Source organism: Cydia pomonella, chromosome 25 (genome assembly GCF_033807575.1).
Source record: "Cydia pomonella isolate Wapato2018A chromosome 25, ilCydPomo1, whole genome shotgun sequence".
NCBI classification, from domain to species: domain Eukaryota; kingdom Metazoa; phylum Arthropoda; class Insecta; order Lepidoptera; family Tortricidae; genus Cydia; species Cydia pomonella.
Window position 1 is genome coordinate 582,205 of NC_084727.1, and position 16,719 is coordinate 598,923.

At 40.3% G+C, this 16,719-nt stretch overlaps 1 protein-coding gene across 1 annotated transcript; it reads left to right on the forward strand.

The window, feature by feature from the left end:
• Positions 1 to 49: 49 nt before the first annotated feature.
• Positions 50 to 16,603, forward strand: LOC133531275 (uncharacterized). The gene is made up of 14 exons (XM_061869405.1): positions 50 to 362; positions 852 to 1,025; positions 7,704 to 7,866; positions 8,375 to 8,528; positions 9,026 to 9,222; positions 9,920 to 10,114; positions 11,175 to 11,327; positions 12,100 to 12,319; positions 12,518 to 12,687; positions 13,146 to 13,398; positions 13,667 to 13,818; positions 14,512 to 14,641; positions 14,979 to 15,082; positions 16,318 to 16,603. The coding sequence occupies exons 1-14, from the start codon at positions 50 to 52 to the stop codon at positions 16,385 to 16,387; spliced, it is 2,448 nt and encodes an 815-aa protein (XP_061725389.1). The 3' UTR covers positions 16,388 to 16,603.
• The last annotated feature ends 116 nt before the right edge of the window (positions 16,604 to 16,719 follow it).

A 16,719-nucleotide genomic window follows, 5' to 3' on the forward strand; every position in this document is an offset into this window, starting at 1 on the left:
GCCGATAGTCTTATCATTCGTTAACAACTGGAAGAAAAATGAGGTAATGATGAATAAAAAGAAATTAAAAAATGCATATGCTGCTGAAGACTATCCAAAGGAAGTCCTCGACAGGAGAAGAGAACTATATTCAAAACTTGAAGAAGAGAGAGAGAAAGGCAAATACGCGTTCATAAAATATGACAAACTAGTCATCAAAGAGGGGAAACCAGGAAATGAAAAGCGGAAAAGGGAAGCATCATCCTCGCCAAATGTAACGGAACAGCCCCGCAAACAACAATCAACAACAAAAACACATCGATTGAATGCATTTGATGTAATGAGAAATAGATGCAACTCTCTGTCTACTCCAAACTCACCAAGTGATCAGAAAGCATAGGATACAGCCATCAGCCACCGGAACGAAACAACACTAAGCAAGCAAGAACTAAACATTACAAACAAAACATTCCCCAACCCGACTGGTCATCGTGGGGAATTAGACTGCAACCCTCCACCAAAAATCAAAATAGACAATGAAAAAACAACCCTCAAAGTGTGTACTTATAATGTAAGATCGCTAGCATCAACAGAAAAATACCTTGAACTAACTTACGCTCTAAAAAACATCAATTGCGATATTTTAGGCCTCTCAGAGGTCCGCAGAATGGGCTGTAGTATTGAAGAGCATGAAGACTTTATTTTTTGCTATATAGGTGAAACTAAAGGACTACACGGAGTGGGGTTTCTAATCATGAAACAATATAAAAACAAAATAAGAAATTTTATAGGAATCTCAGAAAGAGTAGCACTTCTACAACTAAAATTTGAAAGCTTTCCCTTATCAATTATACAAGCATATGCACCAACAGAAAACTCAACAGAGGATGAAATTGATAAATTCTATAAGGACCTTGAATCTGCTCATACTATGTCTGATGAGAATGTTATAGTGATGGGGGACTTCAATGCCAAAATTGGCTGCCCCAAATCGGATCATTACCCAGTCATGGGCAAACATGGCTATGGAGTGCGCAATGAAAGAGGTGAACGTCTTGTAAGCTATGCTTTTCAATATAGGCTGTCAGTAATGAACTCATTTTTCAGGAAGAAAGAGAGCCGTAGATGGACTTGGATATCTCCCAACCAAAATGTCAAAAACGAAATTGATTTTATAATGATAAACAACCATAAACTAATAACTAACATTGAAATTCTAAGTAATATAAAATTCCCATCTGATCACAGACTAGTGAGAGCTACTCTAGTTCTATGTCACCCTAAAAAGAGTAGAAAAAACTTTACAACACCATCTAATATCCCAAAAACAGAAGAAGAAATCGAAAATTTCACCAAAAATCTACAAGCATGTATTGGAAACATAGAACCAGACTGCATTGATATCCAAACCTATTACAACATCTTGGAAAGAGGCATAACAGAGAGCTTGCCCCCCAAAACCTGTACTCAACCGGGTCAACATAAAATTTTCAGCAATGGCACAACTCAACTAATAAAAAGGCGAACTGAACTAATCCAAACAAAAAATAAAACTAAAGATATGAAAGAGGAACTTAGTAGACTATATAAAGAAACCAATAAATCAATCAGAAAGGACTATAGTAACCACAGATACGAAATCATATCAAGAAATATCAAGAACTTCAGAAGTACCAAAAAAGCAGACAAAGAATTAAAAACACACAGAACATGGATACAAAAATTGGAACAAAATTCGAAGGAATCAAAGTCAAGGGAAGATATAATCAACCACGCAACTAACTTTTATAAGGAATTATACAAGAGCCAAACTGACACTGAAACAGTGGCACAAACATCTCGCATAAGTAATACTAACTGCATCAAACCAATTGAAGACTCCGAAGTTTATAAACATATAAGAAGGCTAAAAGCTGATAAGAGCCCTGGACCAGATAGATTGTGTAACGAAGTCCTAAAAATGGGAGCACCTATTTTAGTTCACAAGTTGTGCCAACTTTTCAATATGGTATTGGATACAGAAACCGTACCAAAACAATGGTGTACATCGGATATAATCTTGCTTTTCAAAAAAGGAAACCCTCTAGATATAGGGAACTATAGACCCATAAGCCTTTTAGCAAATATATACAAACTTTTCTCATCCATACTTTTAAATAGAATATCCCACAACATTGATAACCTGCAACCAAAAGAACAAGCGGGTTTTAGATCAGGCTATAGCACAATAGACCACATACAAACATTAGATCAAATTATTGAAAAACACCGAGAGTTTAATACACCCCTGTATCTGGCCTTTATAGACTACAGCAAAGCCTTTGATAGCATTAGTCACAGCTCAATATGGAACGCACTACAACATTCAAATATTAACCAAAAATATATCAACATTTTGAAATATATTTACACGCACAGTAAAAGTAGAGTTAGACTGGAAACACTAGGAGATGAAATAAATATAGAACGAGGAGTCAGACAGGGGGACCCTCTATCTCCGAAGCTTTTTATCGCAGTACTCGAAAATATCTTTCAGAAATTAGAATGGAAAAATAAGGGAGTGCGGATAAATGGACGGTTTCTGAACCATCTCAGGTTCGCTGACGACATAGTTATAATTGCTGAAACTGGTAAAGACCTTGAGGAAATGATGAGCTCACTCGACTACGAAAGCTCAAAAATTGGTTTAGAAATGAACATGAATAAAACTAAGATTATGACCAACCATCGCAAAAGACACATTGTGATAAAGGGAAACAACATAGAATATGTCAATGACTACATATATTTGGGAAAACAGCTGTCATTTAAAAAGTCTAGCAATGAAGAGGAAATAACAAGAAGAATAAACGCAACTTGGAGGAAATTTTGGACATTGAAAGAAATCCTAAAAGGAAACTACAGTTTGCACCTAAAAAAGACTGTATTTGACACATGTCTACTACCTTGCCTATTGTATGCCTGCCAAACTTGGACATTTACAGACGAAATAAAACAGAAAATCAAATGTAGCCAAACAGCAATGGAAAGAAGTATATTAAAAATTAGAAGAATTCAAAAAGTAAGGAGCGAAAGCATTAGACAAAAAACAAAAATCACCGATGCTCTCAGGCACGCGCTCTCACTTAAGTGGAGATGGGCTGGACATATCTCACGATTCAAGGACAGAAGATGGACCATAGAAACCACGCGTTGGAAGGGACCAACGGGAAAAAGAAATGTTGGCCGACCAATAAGGCGGTGGGCTGATGATATCACACAAGTGACAGGAGCCGACTGGATTAAGCTGGGCAAGGACAGGGAGGCATGGAAGAGGATGGAGGAGGCCTTTACCCAGAAGGGGTCCATATTTCATTAGCATTAAGACTAACAAATTAATTTATGTACTTTTTTTTTTTTTCTTTCTACTACAACCAACTAACAAAATTTAGATGTATATATGCGAAATATGGAATAAATGGCTTTATTATTATTATTATTATGTGTATGTTTTCTTTTGTATTGTTTTCTTTTATTGAGGTGTGCAATAAAGAGTATTTATATTGTATAGGGATGATGATACATGTTGAAAGGTTGTAGCAGGATAACCTAGGAAAAATTGCCCCCAGCGATTTTGGGCCGAAACTGTAATCAAACGATGCCTTTTGGGGAGGTTATACTCTGCATAAAGTTTCATCCCTCTGTTACTTGCTGGGGGTGAAAAACACCCGATTAACCCCAAAACTGTTTTAATTATTTTTTCCTAAACTATGAAAGTGACGAATTTCAAATTTTGTACAAATAATAATAAGACTAATTTCTATGTGCTTAAAAAAATATTAACCCCCTAACTATTTAAATTCTTGTAAAAAAAAACAAAAATAAAAAAAGAATCACCCTGTATATCAAGTTTGGCTCATGGTACACACACCATTTTTTTTTTCGAAAATGAACCAGTTTATATTCTACATTATACAAAAGTTTCATGGACCTACTCCAGAAGGAACATTGCGAAATTAATATGTATTGGCTCTTTGGTGCGTACTATTCATTGAACTCCCACTAAGAGCCTTGCATTATTAATAAACAATGGCTTGCGATCGGACCGCTGCTCGTGCCCGATTTGAAAAAGGTGGGGATAAAGAAGTATGAATCAAACTCATTTGTATTTATAAAAACATTTTTATGGTTCCGTAGTCAACTAGGAACCCTTATAGTTTCGCCATGTCCGTTTGTCTGTCCGAGGCTTTGCTCCGTGGTCGTTAATGCTAGAAAGCTGAAATTCGGCATGGATATATAAATCAATAAAGCCGACAAAGTCGTACAATAAAATCTAAAAATTTAATTTTTTTGAGAGTACCTCCCTTACACGTAAAGTGGGGTGAATTTTTTTTTGCTTCAATCCTACAGTGTGGGGTATCGTTGGAAAGGTATTTCAAAACTAATAGGGGTCTTCAACAAACATTTTTTGATAAAGTAAATATATTCGGAGATAATCGCTCCGAAAGAAAAAAAAATGTGTCCCCCCTCTAACTTTTGAACCATAGGTCCAAAAAATATGAAAAAAATCGTGGAAGTATAGCTTTAGAAAGACATTAAATGAAAACTATAGCGGACATGATCAGTTTAGCTGTTTTTGAGTTATCGCAAAAAGTTTCCCCTTCATAGTAAAAATACTTACTTTAATTAGGTACTGATTATGCAAATTTGCCTAATTGTTTAACTCGCGTGAAAGGTACCGTTTCATCCCTTGGTTAACAATTTGCTATACTTTAAGCTCCAGTTTAGCTTATTGTGACGGAAGAGTAACTACGGAACCCTACACTGAGCGTGGCCCGACATGCTCTTGGCCGGTTTTTTTTTAATTATTTTGGTTTCGGGTCCGAGACGTTGCGTATTAAGCATAATACGAGTATAATGATTAGTGGCTACGAAATAGTACGTTTATTTTAATTTCGCAATGTTCCTTCTGGAGTAGGTCCATGAAACTTTTGTATAATGTAGAATATAAATTGGTACATTTTTGAAAAAAAAAGGTGTGTGTACCATGAGCCAAACTCACAGTACAGGGTGATTCTTTTTTTATTTTTGTTTTTTTTTACAAGAATTTAAATGGTTAGGGGGTTAATATTTTTTTAGCACATAGATTTTAGTCTTAATAATATTTGTACAAAATTTGAAATTCGTCACTTTCATAGTTTAGGAAAAAATAATTAAAACAGTTTTGGGGTTAATCGGGTGTTTTTCACCCCCAGGGGGTAACAGAGGGATGAAACTTTGTGCAGAGTATAACATCATCAATAGGCATCGTTTGATTACAGTTTCGGCCCAAAATCGCTGGGGGCAATTTTTCCCAGGCTATCCTGCTACACCCTTTATAACAAAATCGAGTAAATTAGATAGCAAATGAGCAATTTTTCGCAATAAAGTACCTACACATACGGATGCATTTGTAGATGTGCACGCATACATACATTGCTAGTTTCGGATACAAAATAGAGATAGGGCTTCGAAATTAGTTTCCTTAAAATGCTTCAAGAGGGCTCTCTTTTCCTATATATTTACTTTACTCTTTACATACGATCCTTACATTTTATCAAAAAAAAAGATTGTATATCAACTATATATAATTGCAAAATTAAACCAACAAAATCGCAATTTTAATTATTTTCCATACTTCAAGATGGGCTCTCAGTGACCTTGACCTTTTTAAAGAACTACTTAGTCTTTTTGATTTCTAAGTTTGATTCTTATTTTTTTGGCGACCTTCATTAAAAATGACTGCGCACGATTATTTTTTATTTTGATTTTTGTCCCTCCTACTTAAGAACTTAATATCTTCCAGTACATTCCATTCAATAAACAATACATTTACACTTTCCCTAAACCTGTACAGTTCATGAAATCTTAAATTGTCAAAACTACGCAACGTATCTATTATTTTAGTGGTTTTTTTTTATTACTTCGGGTAAACCTTACAATAAGAGGTTTCTTAGCACATTGTTTACTTATCAAATTGCCTTATGACATAGGTATCAAAGTTTGAGACCCACAGTTTTACCAATTTTTGTATCCGGGTTAAGATCGGATACAAAAGGGTAGACACCGGACCTATTTCTTTGTGATACCTTATTCTCTTTCCATTAGAAGCAACTTTTTTTCACCATCCAATGTTCTCCCTTGATGGCAAAACACTCGTTACCCTAAAAAAAAGTATGTCTCATCTTTACACAGGTACAAAACTAAAACCGTTCTATATTCAAGATTACCAAAATTCAGGCCGAATCTACGGTTATTATTTAACGATTCGCTACGTACTACAAGAATCTGTCACGTGTTGAGATCTCGAAAAAACATTTTTTCACGAGTTCTCTCAATTGGTCCCAAAATTGTCCGGCATTACCCCAACATACTTTACCCAGATTGTCATTGCGATACGTTCTTCAATAAGGCGGCCCAAGTTTAGCCCCATCGTACTACAAGTTAAATAGATTGTAGTTTAACCATAGGTATATTTATACCTACTTACAAAATTTCACAACACACCATGATAACTCCCAACTTACTGATACGGATAGGTACAGTCAAGTGTAAAAATATGGGTGTACACATCTTACTCAAAAATATGTCCCATAGCATCTTATTCCAGTGTAATAAGAGCGTAGTACCATATTTATGAGACGATTCTTTCGATACATATTTTTGCACTTGACTGTACGACGACAACCGAAGCTGAGACATCATTCTTTTATGCAGTTTTTACCTATATGGTAATTAATTTCAATCAATCAATCAATCATTTATTATTTCGTCATCATAGGTGTAAAATACATTTAGTACAGGTGATAGGGTGTTTGGTATTAGGGTGTAATAGATACAGTATAATATAAAAATGAAAAACAATATTACGTGGTAACAACAAAAACAACTTGCGTCGGGCAGCGCAGAATAAATTCCGTCCGGCTCGCGGGCGATGTCGACGGAACGGCGCGCAATGAGCGAGCGCACGAGTCTCGCGTCTGTGTGCGCGCACTCACACTTAGATAGCTCCGGCTCCCGCCCACCGCAGCGCGACAGAAACATAGCTTCAAAAATTCGAGATTTGAAAAGTTGCTCAGCTAGGAATTGCTCTTAAGCGCTTAAATAGGAGCAACGCATTCGATCGATCATTAAAAAGCCACAATATATCAGAAAACCAGTTTTATGGCCTTATTACATCTTTAGAGCCGCCGGACACTCGTAGGGAAGTCGAATAAGGGATACCCAGCTCCACCATCCTAGCTGTGCATCCTAGGGCTCCTCTACACGATGGCCCAGCGGAGGTCAGTCTAAGGGACGCAGCTATGAGGTGGAATGAGATAGCAATATCACTTACTCCCTCTAACGCATAAATACATCCCTTGGACTGGCCTGCGCTGGGTCATCGTGTAGAGGAGCCCCTAGTTAGCATCCTAAAGGTCATTCAAATTTTTTGAAAACTTTGATTATATAGTCAATTTGTGTTGTAGACGCAAAAACAAAATTGGCTCGACGATCCCTTTCGAAAGTGACTTGAAAAATGGTCGATGTTATAAGTGAATAAGACTGATTTCATTTGTTCCGGATGGCGCTGCTTTCAAAACGTTGGTGCCGCCGCCGCAACGCGGCCATCCTGTTCGTTATCACGTCCCTGTACGCGCTGTACTACGTGTACTCACCCCCTGTGTATACCAACCTAGATATTGCTAGAAGGTAACAAATAAAAGGAAAGATCATCAAACTATCTCTATATCAATCATCTAAATCGGTTCCTAAACGGTGCGGCCACTGCAACACGGCCATCCTGCTCGTTGTCACGTCCCTGTGTTCGCTGTACGTGTACTCAACTCACCCACTGTGTACATGTACACCGACCTGGATATTACTAAGGTAACTTTTCTTACCGGAATTCTAACCGTCTCTGCTTCGTAAGCAGGGTCACGGGTCACTACGGACTTGGTTAGGAGTACGTCAAAAGTCCTTATAGAATCACTTGTGCGTCTGTCCGTCTGTCTCAGTCGGTTGAGTGGAAACTTGGTAAACATGTAAACCGGAGAACCAAAGACGGACGAGAAACCTAAATAATTACCTTTTATCTAGGCGGCCATTTTTAGCGGGTAAGTTACAGTGGCGGCGCGTCACAAATATTCGTAGGGAACCCGGAGCTTTTGATTTCCTTTTCTCCATGAACCGATCATGAAAGTACTCAACAGGCTGAAATTAGACAAGCCGGTGGGAATCGAGTTCTTTGAACGATCCGCCACTGGTAAGTTATAATCTAGAAAAGTTATGCTAACTAATCGTGTCATATATCAAATAAAAGTTCTTGTTGGGTTACCAATATCTTCTAAAAAAAATTTAAGGCAGATAATTACAGAGTTATTTTTTATATTTCCAGAATTATAGAGAACAATTTACAAGAGGCCTTGAAACTGGACAAAGGCATGGGCTGCGAAATACCGAAGCTGGACCCTTTTTCTAAGGAGGTCACAAAGTTTGACAAGAAGCTGCCAAAGATCAAGTGCCAAGGGCAGGACTGGGTCAAATGCTATGTAAGTTTATTTTTACCACAACATCAGCTAGAAAAGACCAAGCTAATTTGGCAGCAATTTTGATAGCCCAGACTGTGCAATTATTATTTTAAACGTCAAACTTCTAGGACATTATAACGTTTAAAAGAACACTTTCACAGTCTGTGCTATCAATCGCTGTCAACTAAGCCAACTTAGCTTGGTCTAACTCCAGGAATAGCTGTACTATTCTTTAAAAAAGTATAGGGAAAATTTTAGTATGTCCTCTAGAGACGCGAAGTAATTTGATGCTAATTTTGAGTTGTTTCCTCACGTTGGCAGGGGACTATTTCTCAAACGGTATTAGTCTAATATTATTAGTGTGTTGCCATGGTAACCCATACGAATTGACAGTTCGTGCACTAATAACACATAAATAAACATAACAGCATAAATTAACAGTTTAAAAGAAAAAAAAAATGTCTAATACCGTTCTAGAAATGGGCTCTGGTATGATGGACTCACACATTTTTTTTCAGCACTCTAAATGCCGAGTAATGGACGCTATAAAACACCTCTACGAAGACATAATATGTACATTCAGAGACATTCTGTACCAGAGCGACCATGAATATACATTTGGACCTCCTAAAAAAGTGGGAGGAGATGAGATATATGAGTTGAAGGAGAGTGACCATGTTAAGGTGCTATGTGTTGGGAGCAAGAAAGGCAATAAGTGAGTAATTTCTTTTTAGAAATTTCCCTTAGCCATATGCGAGGTGAATTTATAGTTCATACTGAGCATCTTTTAACTATGGAACTAGCCCCTAGTTTAGCTAATCAGATGTCGATGCTTTGTATGGAATAGCTAATATTATTTCAAGACTTTAGAGATGGTCTCTTAGTAATTTTTTTTCTTTATGACCTTCGTACTCCTCTCGCAAGTGTTTTTTTATTTTATTTTAATACCACATCGGTGGCAACAAGCATACGGCCCGCCAGATGGTGAGCAGTCACCGTAGCCTATGGACGCTTGCAAGTCCAGTGTTGTTACATGCGCGTTGCCGACCTTTTAAAACCTGTACACTCCCATTTGGAAGAACCCCATACTGTAGAACCCTCGGGAAAACCTTGACAGGGAGCTCATTACGGGGCCTGAGCGTCCGCGGGAGGAAATACCGCTTAAACCGCACAGTGCACGACCATTTAGGTAGGTGTATTTAGGTTTTGGTGTGTAGGTGTAGCTAAAGTCAGGCATTGTGCGAAGCACAACGATTGTTTTTAATGTATGTTATAACTTTATAGTCGCCCGCACTGCATAAAGGAAAAAATGGCTAACAATTTTATTAAAAAAGTAATTTTACTGTAAGTTCTAATGACCACAATTTTTAATTAATACAAAGCACTCTTTCTAGCAGTGTTTCTTTTTTCAGCATCAAAGCCGAATACTGGTCCGGCAACATACTAGGGTTCCGGCCCGTCTCACCGCTCCCCTCCCCCCCAGGGCGAGAGGACGCGTTCAACGTCGTCATATTTGGCTTCGACTCCACATCCAGAAATGGCTTCATCAGGCGGATGAAGAAAAGCTGGCAGGTGTTGAAGGAGTTAGGATATACTGTTATGGAGGGGTAAATACCTCATTGTTTTTATAACTTTTCAAGCGGCATATGTCGTTTTTGAATTACTGAAAATTAGATTTTAATTCAATTAATCAAATTTGAAATATATAATAATATAATGCCATAATCGGTCGAAAGTCGACGGCCTACCACTCCAAGGGATCCAATTAAAGGTCGGTATATGAAAAGAGCGTACCTAAGCCACCTAGCTAGGACGTCCTATCGGGTGACCCAGGTATAGCTGGAGCGACATGATGGAGGATCGCCGCGAACTCCGAGTCAAACATTAGCGAGAAATAGTAGGACCGAGAAACGTGACGCTATCTTGTGTCGGAGGCCATTGGTTGCCATGAAAGACTAAAAAATCCTCGTAGACAACTGGTTGTGAAACACGGTTGCGATGGCGGCCGAAAGGGCCAAGTCTCGGTTTGGGTCACTGAGCTAACGGAGTAAATAAGTACTTAACAGAAAAGTGGATTAGGCTGGCAATACTCTTGGCTTCCATCCCGTTCCGCCACCCCAAGGGCGAGAGGATTCCCTCAACGTGGTTATATTTGGCTTTGACTCTAAGACCAGAAATGGTTTCATTAGAAGAAAGCTGAAAGCTGGCAGATGCCCAAGAACATGGAGGCTACTGTTATGGAGGAGTGAGTATTTCAAAGTCAGGAAATTAGCAAGAAGTAAAAGATGTGATTTGTCTTCGTCAATTTTTTTTCTATAGATCGAACCAACTTTACCTTTTTAAGGGTTTGTTTGATGGGAGTGTAATTATTTATTTATTTATTTTATTCCTGAGATTAAATCGTGTAAAAATTCAATATAAATAATCGGACAGACAGACGGACATGACGAATCTATAAGGGTTCCGTTTTTTGCCATTTGGCTACGGAACCCTAACAATATAAACAACGACAATTAATACTCTTGCACCCTCTTAAATGAAATACTCTGGCACACCCACTTTGGCTTATATAGGCGCGAAGGGTTGAAAAATTGAATTTCGCGCCTTTTTCTACTGACAAAGTTGATGTGTTTAAGTATATACATATAATAAGTATTTAATTACTAGGTACAACGTCGTAGGAGACGCCACGCCTTGGGCCCTCTTCCCCATCCTCCTGGGCAAGACAGAGCTGGAACTACCCGACGTTAGAATAGGCAAGGACAGCGGGAGTCTGCTGGAGTCCTTACCTTTCATATTCTACAAGTTGAAGCAGGACGGGTGAGTGTCGAACCATATCAGTCACCGGCTAGAACTTAGAATGAGACAAAACTAAAGTTAGAAAGTGCAGGCATAACAATGGCAGCCTGGACTTCTTCCCTTTCATATTTTACAAGTTGAAGTAGGACGGGTGAGTTCATGTGTAATCATATCAAACGTGTTGCTGGGAACTCGAGTTTCAAGACCTCGATGCGTTCTTACGAGTCTCTGCGCTTAGCTCCTGCCTCTGGTGAGATGTCGTGAGATTTGCCTCGACCTCTCTCTATTGAAAGTAACTTTCTCGTATTTTTACACAATTTGTGCCAGAAAAATATACGTGATATTTGCCTGAAACCACTCTCTCTCCCACGTAATATTTGGTGGTATTCTTGATTTATAACATAGGACTCAAAGTACACGGCGTGTAAGCGTAAGAGACGCGTAAGCGTATCGTAATACGCGCGTAGAACGAGAGCACTGCGAGCACGAACAACTTCAAACAAGTCCGCACACGAAGCGTCGTCGTAGCGTAATTTATGAGATTTCTGTCGTCATTACGACAGGCGTAGCGTATACACGCGTAAAAAACAAAACTTCTGACATAATCAAACAAAATCTTCTTCTGACGAGAAAGTAAGAAATCTGACGCTAACAACTACATGATTTCAACTAATGAGATTTCACTTATAAAACTATTACGCTTACGCGAAGCTTACGTTCCGTGTGCTGAGGGCCTAAGGGGGACTGCTGTTTAAGTCCATAAAATTGAAGACTGTTTTGTGATTCTTTCTAGGTACCGCACAGCATACTTCGAGGATATGCCAAAAATCGGCACCTTCCAATACCGCTTCACCGGCTTCCACCGCCAGCCCACTGACCACTACCTCCGTTCTTTCTACTTGGAAGAATTCATCAAGAGACCCTCCCCCTTCCATTGGTTGACTGATCGGACAAAGTACTATTGTGTAGGAGACACACCACAGTTTAAAGTCATGATGAATATAACTGAGCAGGTAAAATGATACAAGTTTTCTTGTACCACAGATCATATAATACTAGTACACAGAGGGAAAAAGCTAGGCCTTATTGAGATTAGTCCGGTTTCCTCACGATGTTTTTCTTCAACGAAAAGTAATCCGTTTTGAAATATTCATTGGCCACGGAACCTGCAACCTCAGGATATTATTTCAATAAAGTATTTTCCCTTGTAGTTCCTGGAGCTGGACGGCAAGCGTTTCATCTTCACATTCATCGCGGACATCACGCACGACGAATTCAACCTTATCGAGAACGCCGACGACGACACCGCTACGTTGCTGCATAGCCTCATGTCAAAGGCTGAAGATACGCTTATAGTTGTCATGGGAGACCACGGGATAAGGTGGGCGCTACGACGACACGTATACGTTGTTGCATAGCGTCATGTCCAAGGGGTAACATACACTTATAGTCGTCATGGGAAACCGTGGGCCTAGGTGGGTACTGATGACGACACGGGCGTAAAATGCATGATAAATCTGCCGAGTAAATAATCGGGAGAAGCAGCGCTGGACCGAAAAAAGTGGCGCTGTTTTATGTCGGAGGTCAAGTCTCATTTTGGATCACTGAGCCAACGGAGTAAGTAAGTAAACGAGCCAGGCGACATCTGTTTCGCCACCGGCACACTACACCTGCCAGGTTTGCGGTCGTGGTTACCGCTCCCGCATGGACTTGCGCAGCCACGAAAAACGTTGTCTATCTGACACTGCTGTAGAGTCTAACAGACTCGAAGGCCATTGCCTAAACAATTAAAAATTAATGAACGATGGCAGCACCATCTGAGCTTTTTCTCTTTTACAGACACGCGAAAGTTCGTAACACGTTCCAAGGCAAGCTGGAGGAGCGCCTGCCGCTGCTGGCGCTGCGCCTCCCCGCGCGCCTGGCCCGCGCGCGCCCGCACGCGCAGCGCGCCCTGCAGCACAACGCGCGCGCGCTCACCACGCCGCACGACCTGCACAGCACCATACTCGACGTGCTGGACATGAGGCAGCATTGGAACCCGTACAAAGTGCCGGGAGCAGATTATACTAGAGCGCTGACTATGTTGGAAGCGGTAAGTATTTACACAAGAAAAAAACCTACAAAAACAAACGGTTAACTTAAAAATAAAGAGCTTAGGTAATTTTATCCTTAGTCGCAAGGTGCTACCTTTTCTAATCACATCTACAGTATTTAACCCTTTGAACGTTATGCCTATTGTGTGCGGCGCATCATCGTGAATCTTATCTGAACGCACGAAGATATTGGGCTGTACGTCTGTTGACGTCTTTGGAGGCCAAATGGCTATAAAACGCTGTCATGACGGTCAATTTTCTTTTTAGATCCCTCGCAATCGCTCTTGTAGCGAGGCAGGCATCGAGCCGCACTGGTGCGCTTGCCTCGCGTGGCATAACGTGTCTACCAATGACCCTTTATACGAGAAAACTGCGCACGCTCTCCTCAACTACATCAACTCGCTAGTCGCCACAGTCGGGTAAGTGGGAGGCATCGAACGGATAATAAGAGGTAACTGTTATATATCGTCCCGAGCAGGGGCAGGAAGTATGTAGAGAAACACCTTAAGTGAGATAGTACTTATAAGAACGTATATTCTCTAAATAACTGCTTATAGTGCTTATATATACACATTTGGTTGCGCTGACACAAGCAATATGCTGCAGTAATCCAAAATGTCACTGCTAAACACTGAAAACGGCTAATTGCCGTCTCCATATTACAGTTAGGTATACAAAAAGTCTGAGCTCGCACTTCTCAATTACTTCAACTCGATAGTCACCAATGTTTACCCGACATTGCGTTGAAACGCACTGGTGCGTTTGCCTCGCGTGGTAAAACGTGTCCAACGACGACACGTTATACGAGAAGACTGCACACGCGCTCCTTAAGTACATCAACTCGCTAGTCGCTACAGTCGGGTAAGTGCAAGGCATTTCCGTACTGGTACGCTTGCTTCGTGTGGCAAAACGTGTCCACCGAAAACCCGTTATACAAGAAGAAATGGTGGACCATTCCTTGTAACACTTATTTATGATTTAGCGCGGTGGGCCGGTCAAAGTGTCATTTATTTATTTTATTTTTTGCCTGGATACTAGTCCCACATAACTAAAAAGGGGACACCTATTGCCACCTATAAAAAATTGACAATTGCCTACCCAATTGGTTCCAGGGACCGCTGTATCCCCCGAACCCTAACCTCGACGTCGTGGGTACTCCGTGCCAACAGACGGCTAGAGCTCAAGAATGCTCATGGCTTTGGCGGCAAGACTAAAGTAGCCAACGAGAACTATCAGGTCAAGGTAGGTTTCTCATAGTGACGCAATCTGATGATGTTTGACATATATTTTATCACGGCAGGAGACGCATTGTAATGCCGTACTCTGCTTTACCACATAATAACTGTATTACATACATTTTTCCAAAGAAAACCCTCACCTTTCTTCTTAAAAATAATTTAATTAAAACATTCGAATTGTGGAAAGATAGATGCTCACTTCACTTCACAGAAATCGATGGGAAAAAGCTGAATGCTGCAAGTGCTGCAAGCTCTTTGGTGTTTCAGGTGTCCATGGACGATGGCTTATCATCAGACGATTCGTCTGCCTCCTCTATAAATGTATATACATGTGTTTACAGATAATAGTAGGCCCCGGACACGGCATCTACGAGGCGTCGATGACGTATCTAGTCAACGAGGACAAGTTCATGATACACACGAGGGACATATCGAGGACTAACGCGTAAGTCACACTCGGAGTATGATAGCAGTGGGCCCCGGGCACGGCATCTACGAGGCATCGATGACGTATCTAGTCAACGAGGACAAGTTCATGATACACACGAGGGACATATCGAGGACTAACGCGTAAGTGGGTTATAGCTACGATAAATATAAAAGTAATCGAATTTAAATAGTCGTGAGACATACTAATATTAAATGAATTTTACGGCTTAATTCACGTGTTTCTAGTCATTCGCGCGACATATTTCGAAGAGCCTAATAGGTTTCTTTCCCAAGCACTAACAGTGTGTGGGTAGTGTTCACGATGGCCGCGTTTTGCGTACTGCTGCGCGTCGCGTCGCACGCTGCGCGCGCGCTTGGAGAATCGGTTAGGGGAGGTCTTGCGTTTTTGAATGAAAATGTTTAAATAACACTTGCACGTGTACCTACATACACGCTTAGAGCTATAAAAATCGCTGCAGAGTTATCTTAGTCTTAGTATAGTTGCATTTACCCTCGATGACAGTAAAGAAAAAAAGAAAGAAAGAGTGGTAACTCCGCACATCAGGTTTCTCACCAAAACGCGAGTTATTTCCAGTATTTCCTAGTCGACATCTACCGTCAAGTAGCGGAATTTATCAGTACTGTTAGTTGACAATAGATGTCGCGACGAACGAAAACTCTAATGCTCAACAATTTTCAAGTAACCGGAACTCTATTTTCAACTCGTGCTTGTAATATTAGTTGTGAATTGCTTTGGTAATACATTTTTCGTCAGTCGCGACACTTGTGAAATCAGGAGGCCTACCGCGAAAATCGAAGTTCGTCAATTGCGGGCATTTTTCTCAGTCACTCTAATTATGTCTTAGTGAGAGTAAAAGAGAAAAATCCCCGCAATTTGCGAATTTCGATTTTCCCTGTGTGTCAATTAGCAGTACTGCCGGCCTAGCCAAGGCAGATAATCGCTATCGCTACAACGAAACGCTTTGTGTCTCTCTATCACTCTTCCATATTAGTGCGATAGTGACAGTTGCATTTCGATCGCTACGGAGCGTAAGCGATTTGCATGTTGGCTACACGGCCTAATAAATCCACTACTTTACGTTAGATGTCCGAAAGGCAAGAAAACTGATGTATGAAGTTACCAGTCTTTCTTATTTATATTTCTCTATGCCTATGTCTACCCCGCATAAAATTGTGATCAAGCGCCATCTACCGTCGAGTAGTCTCACCAATGCTGTCCTTGTCCAACAGTTACAGGAGCGAGCCGGACTGCATCAGCAAGACGCACCCGCACTTAGACCCGTACTGCTACTGCCGTTGAATTGAATCCGCCATAAGAGAAACATCTTAAGAGCCAATTACATCCACACTCGCTATCGTCCGATGTCAGGCCCGACGTCGGGCCCGAGCAAGAATATTTTTCCGTTCCTATGTTGTTGTATTTTGTGATGAAATAACTCGTCATATGAATTTGTGTTTGTAAATATATTGATATTACTAGTAAAGAAAATTATACAGAAATACGGTGCATACAAAATTTCAATAACATATGTACTTACCACAAAATAATCCAATTGAATGTAAAGCCCCCTCACTATGCGCGTGAATCGCGGCGCGAACATACCGCGACGTTGACGTAGACTCCACACTCGC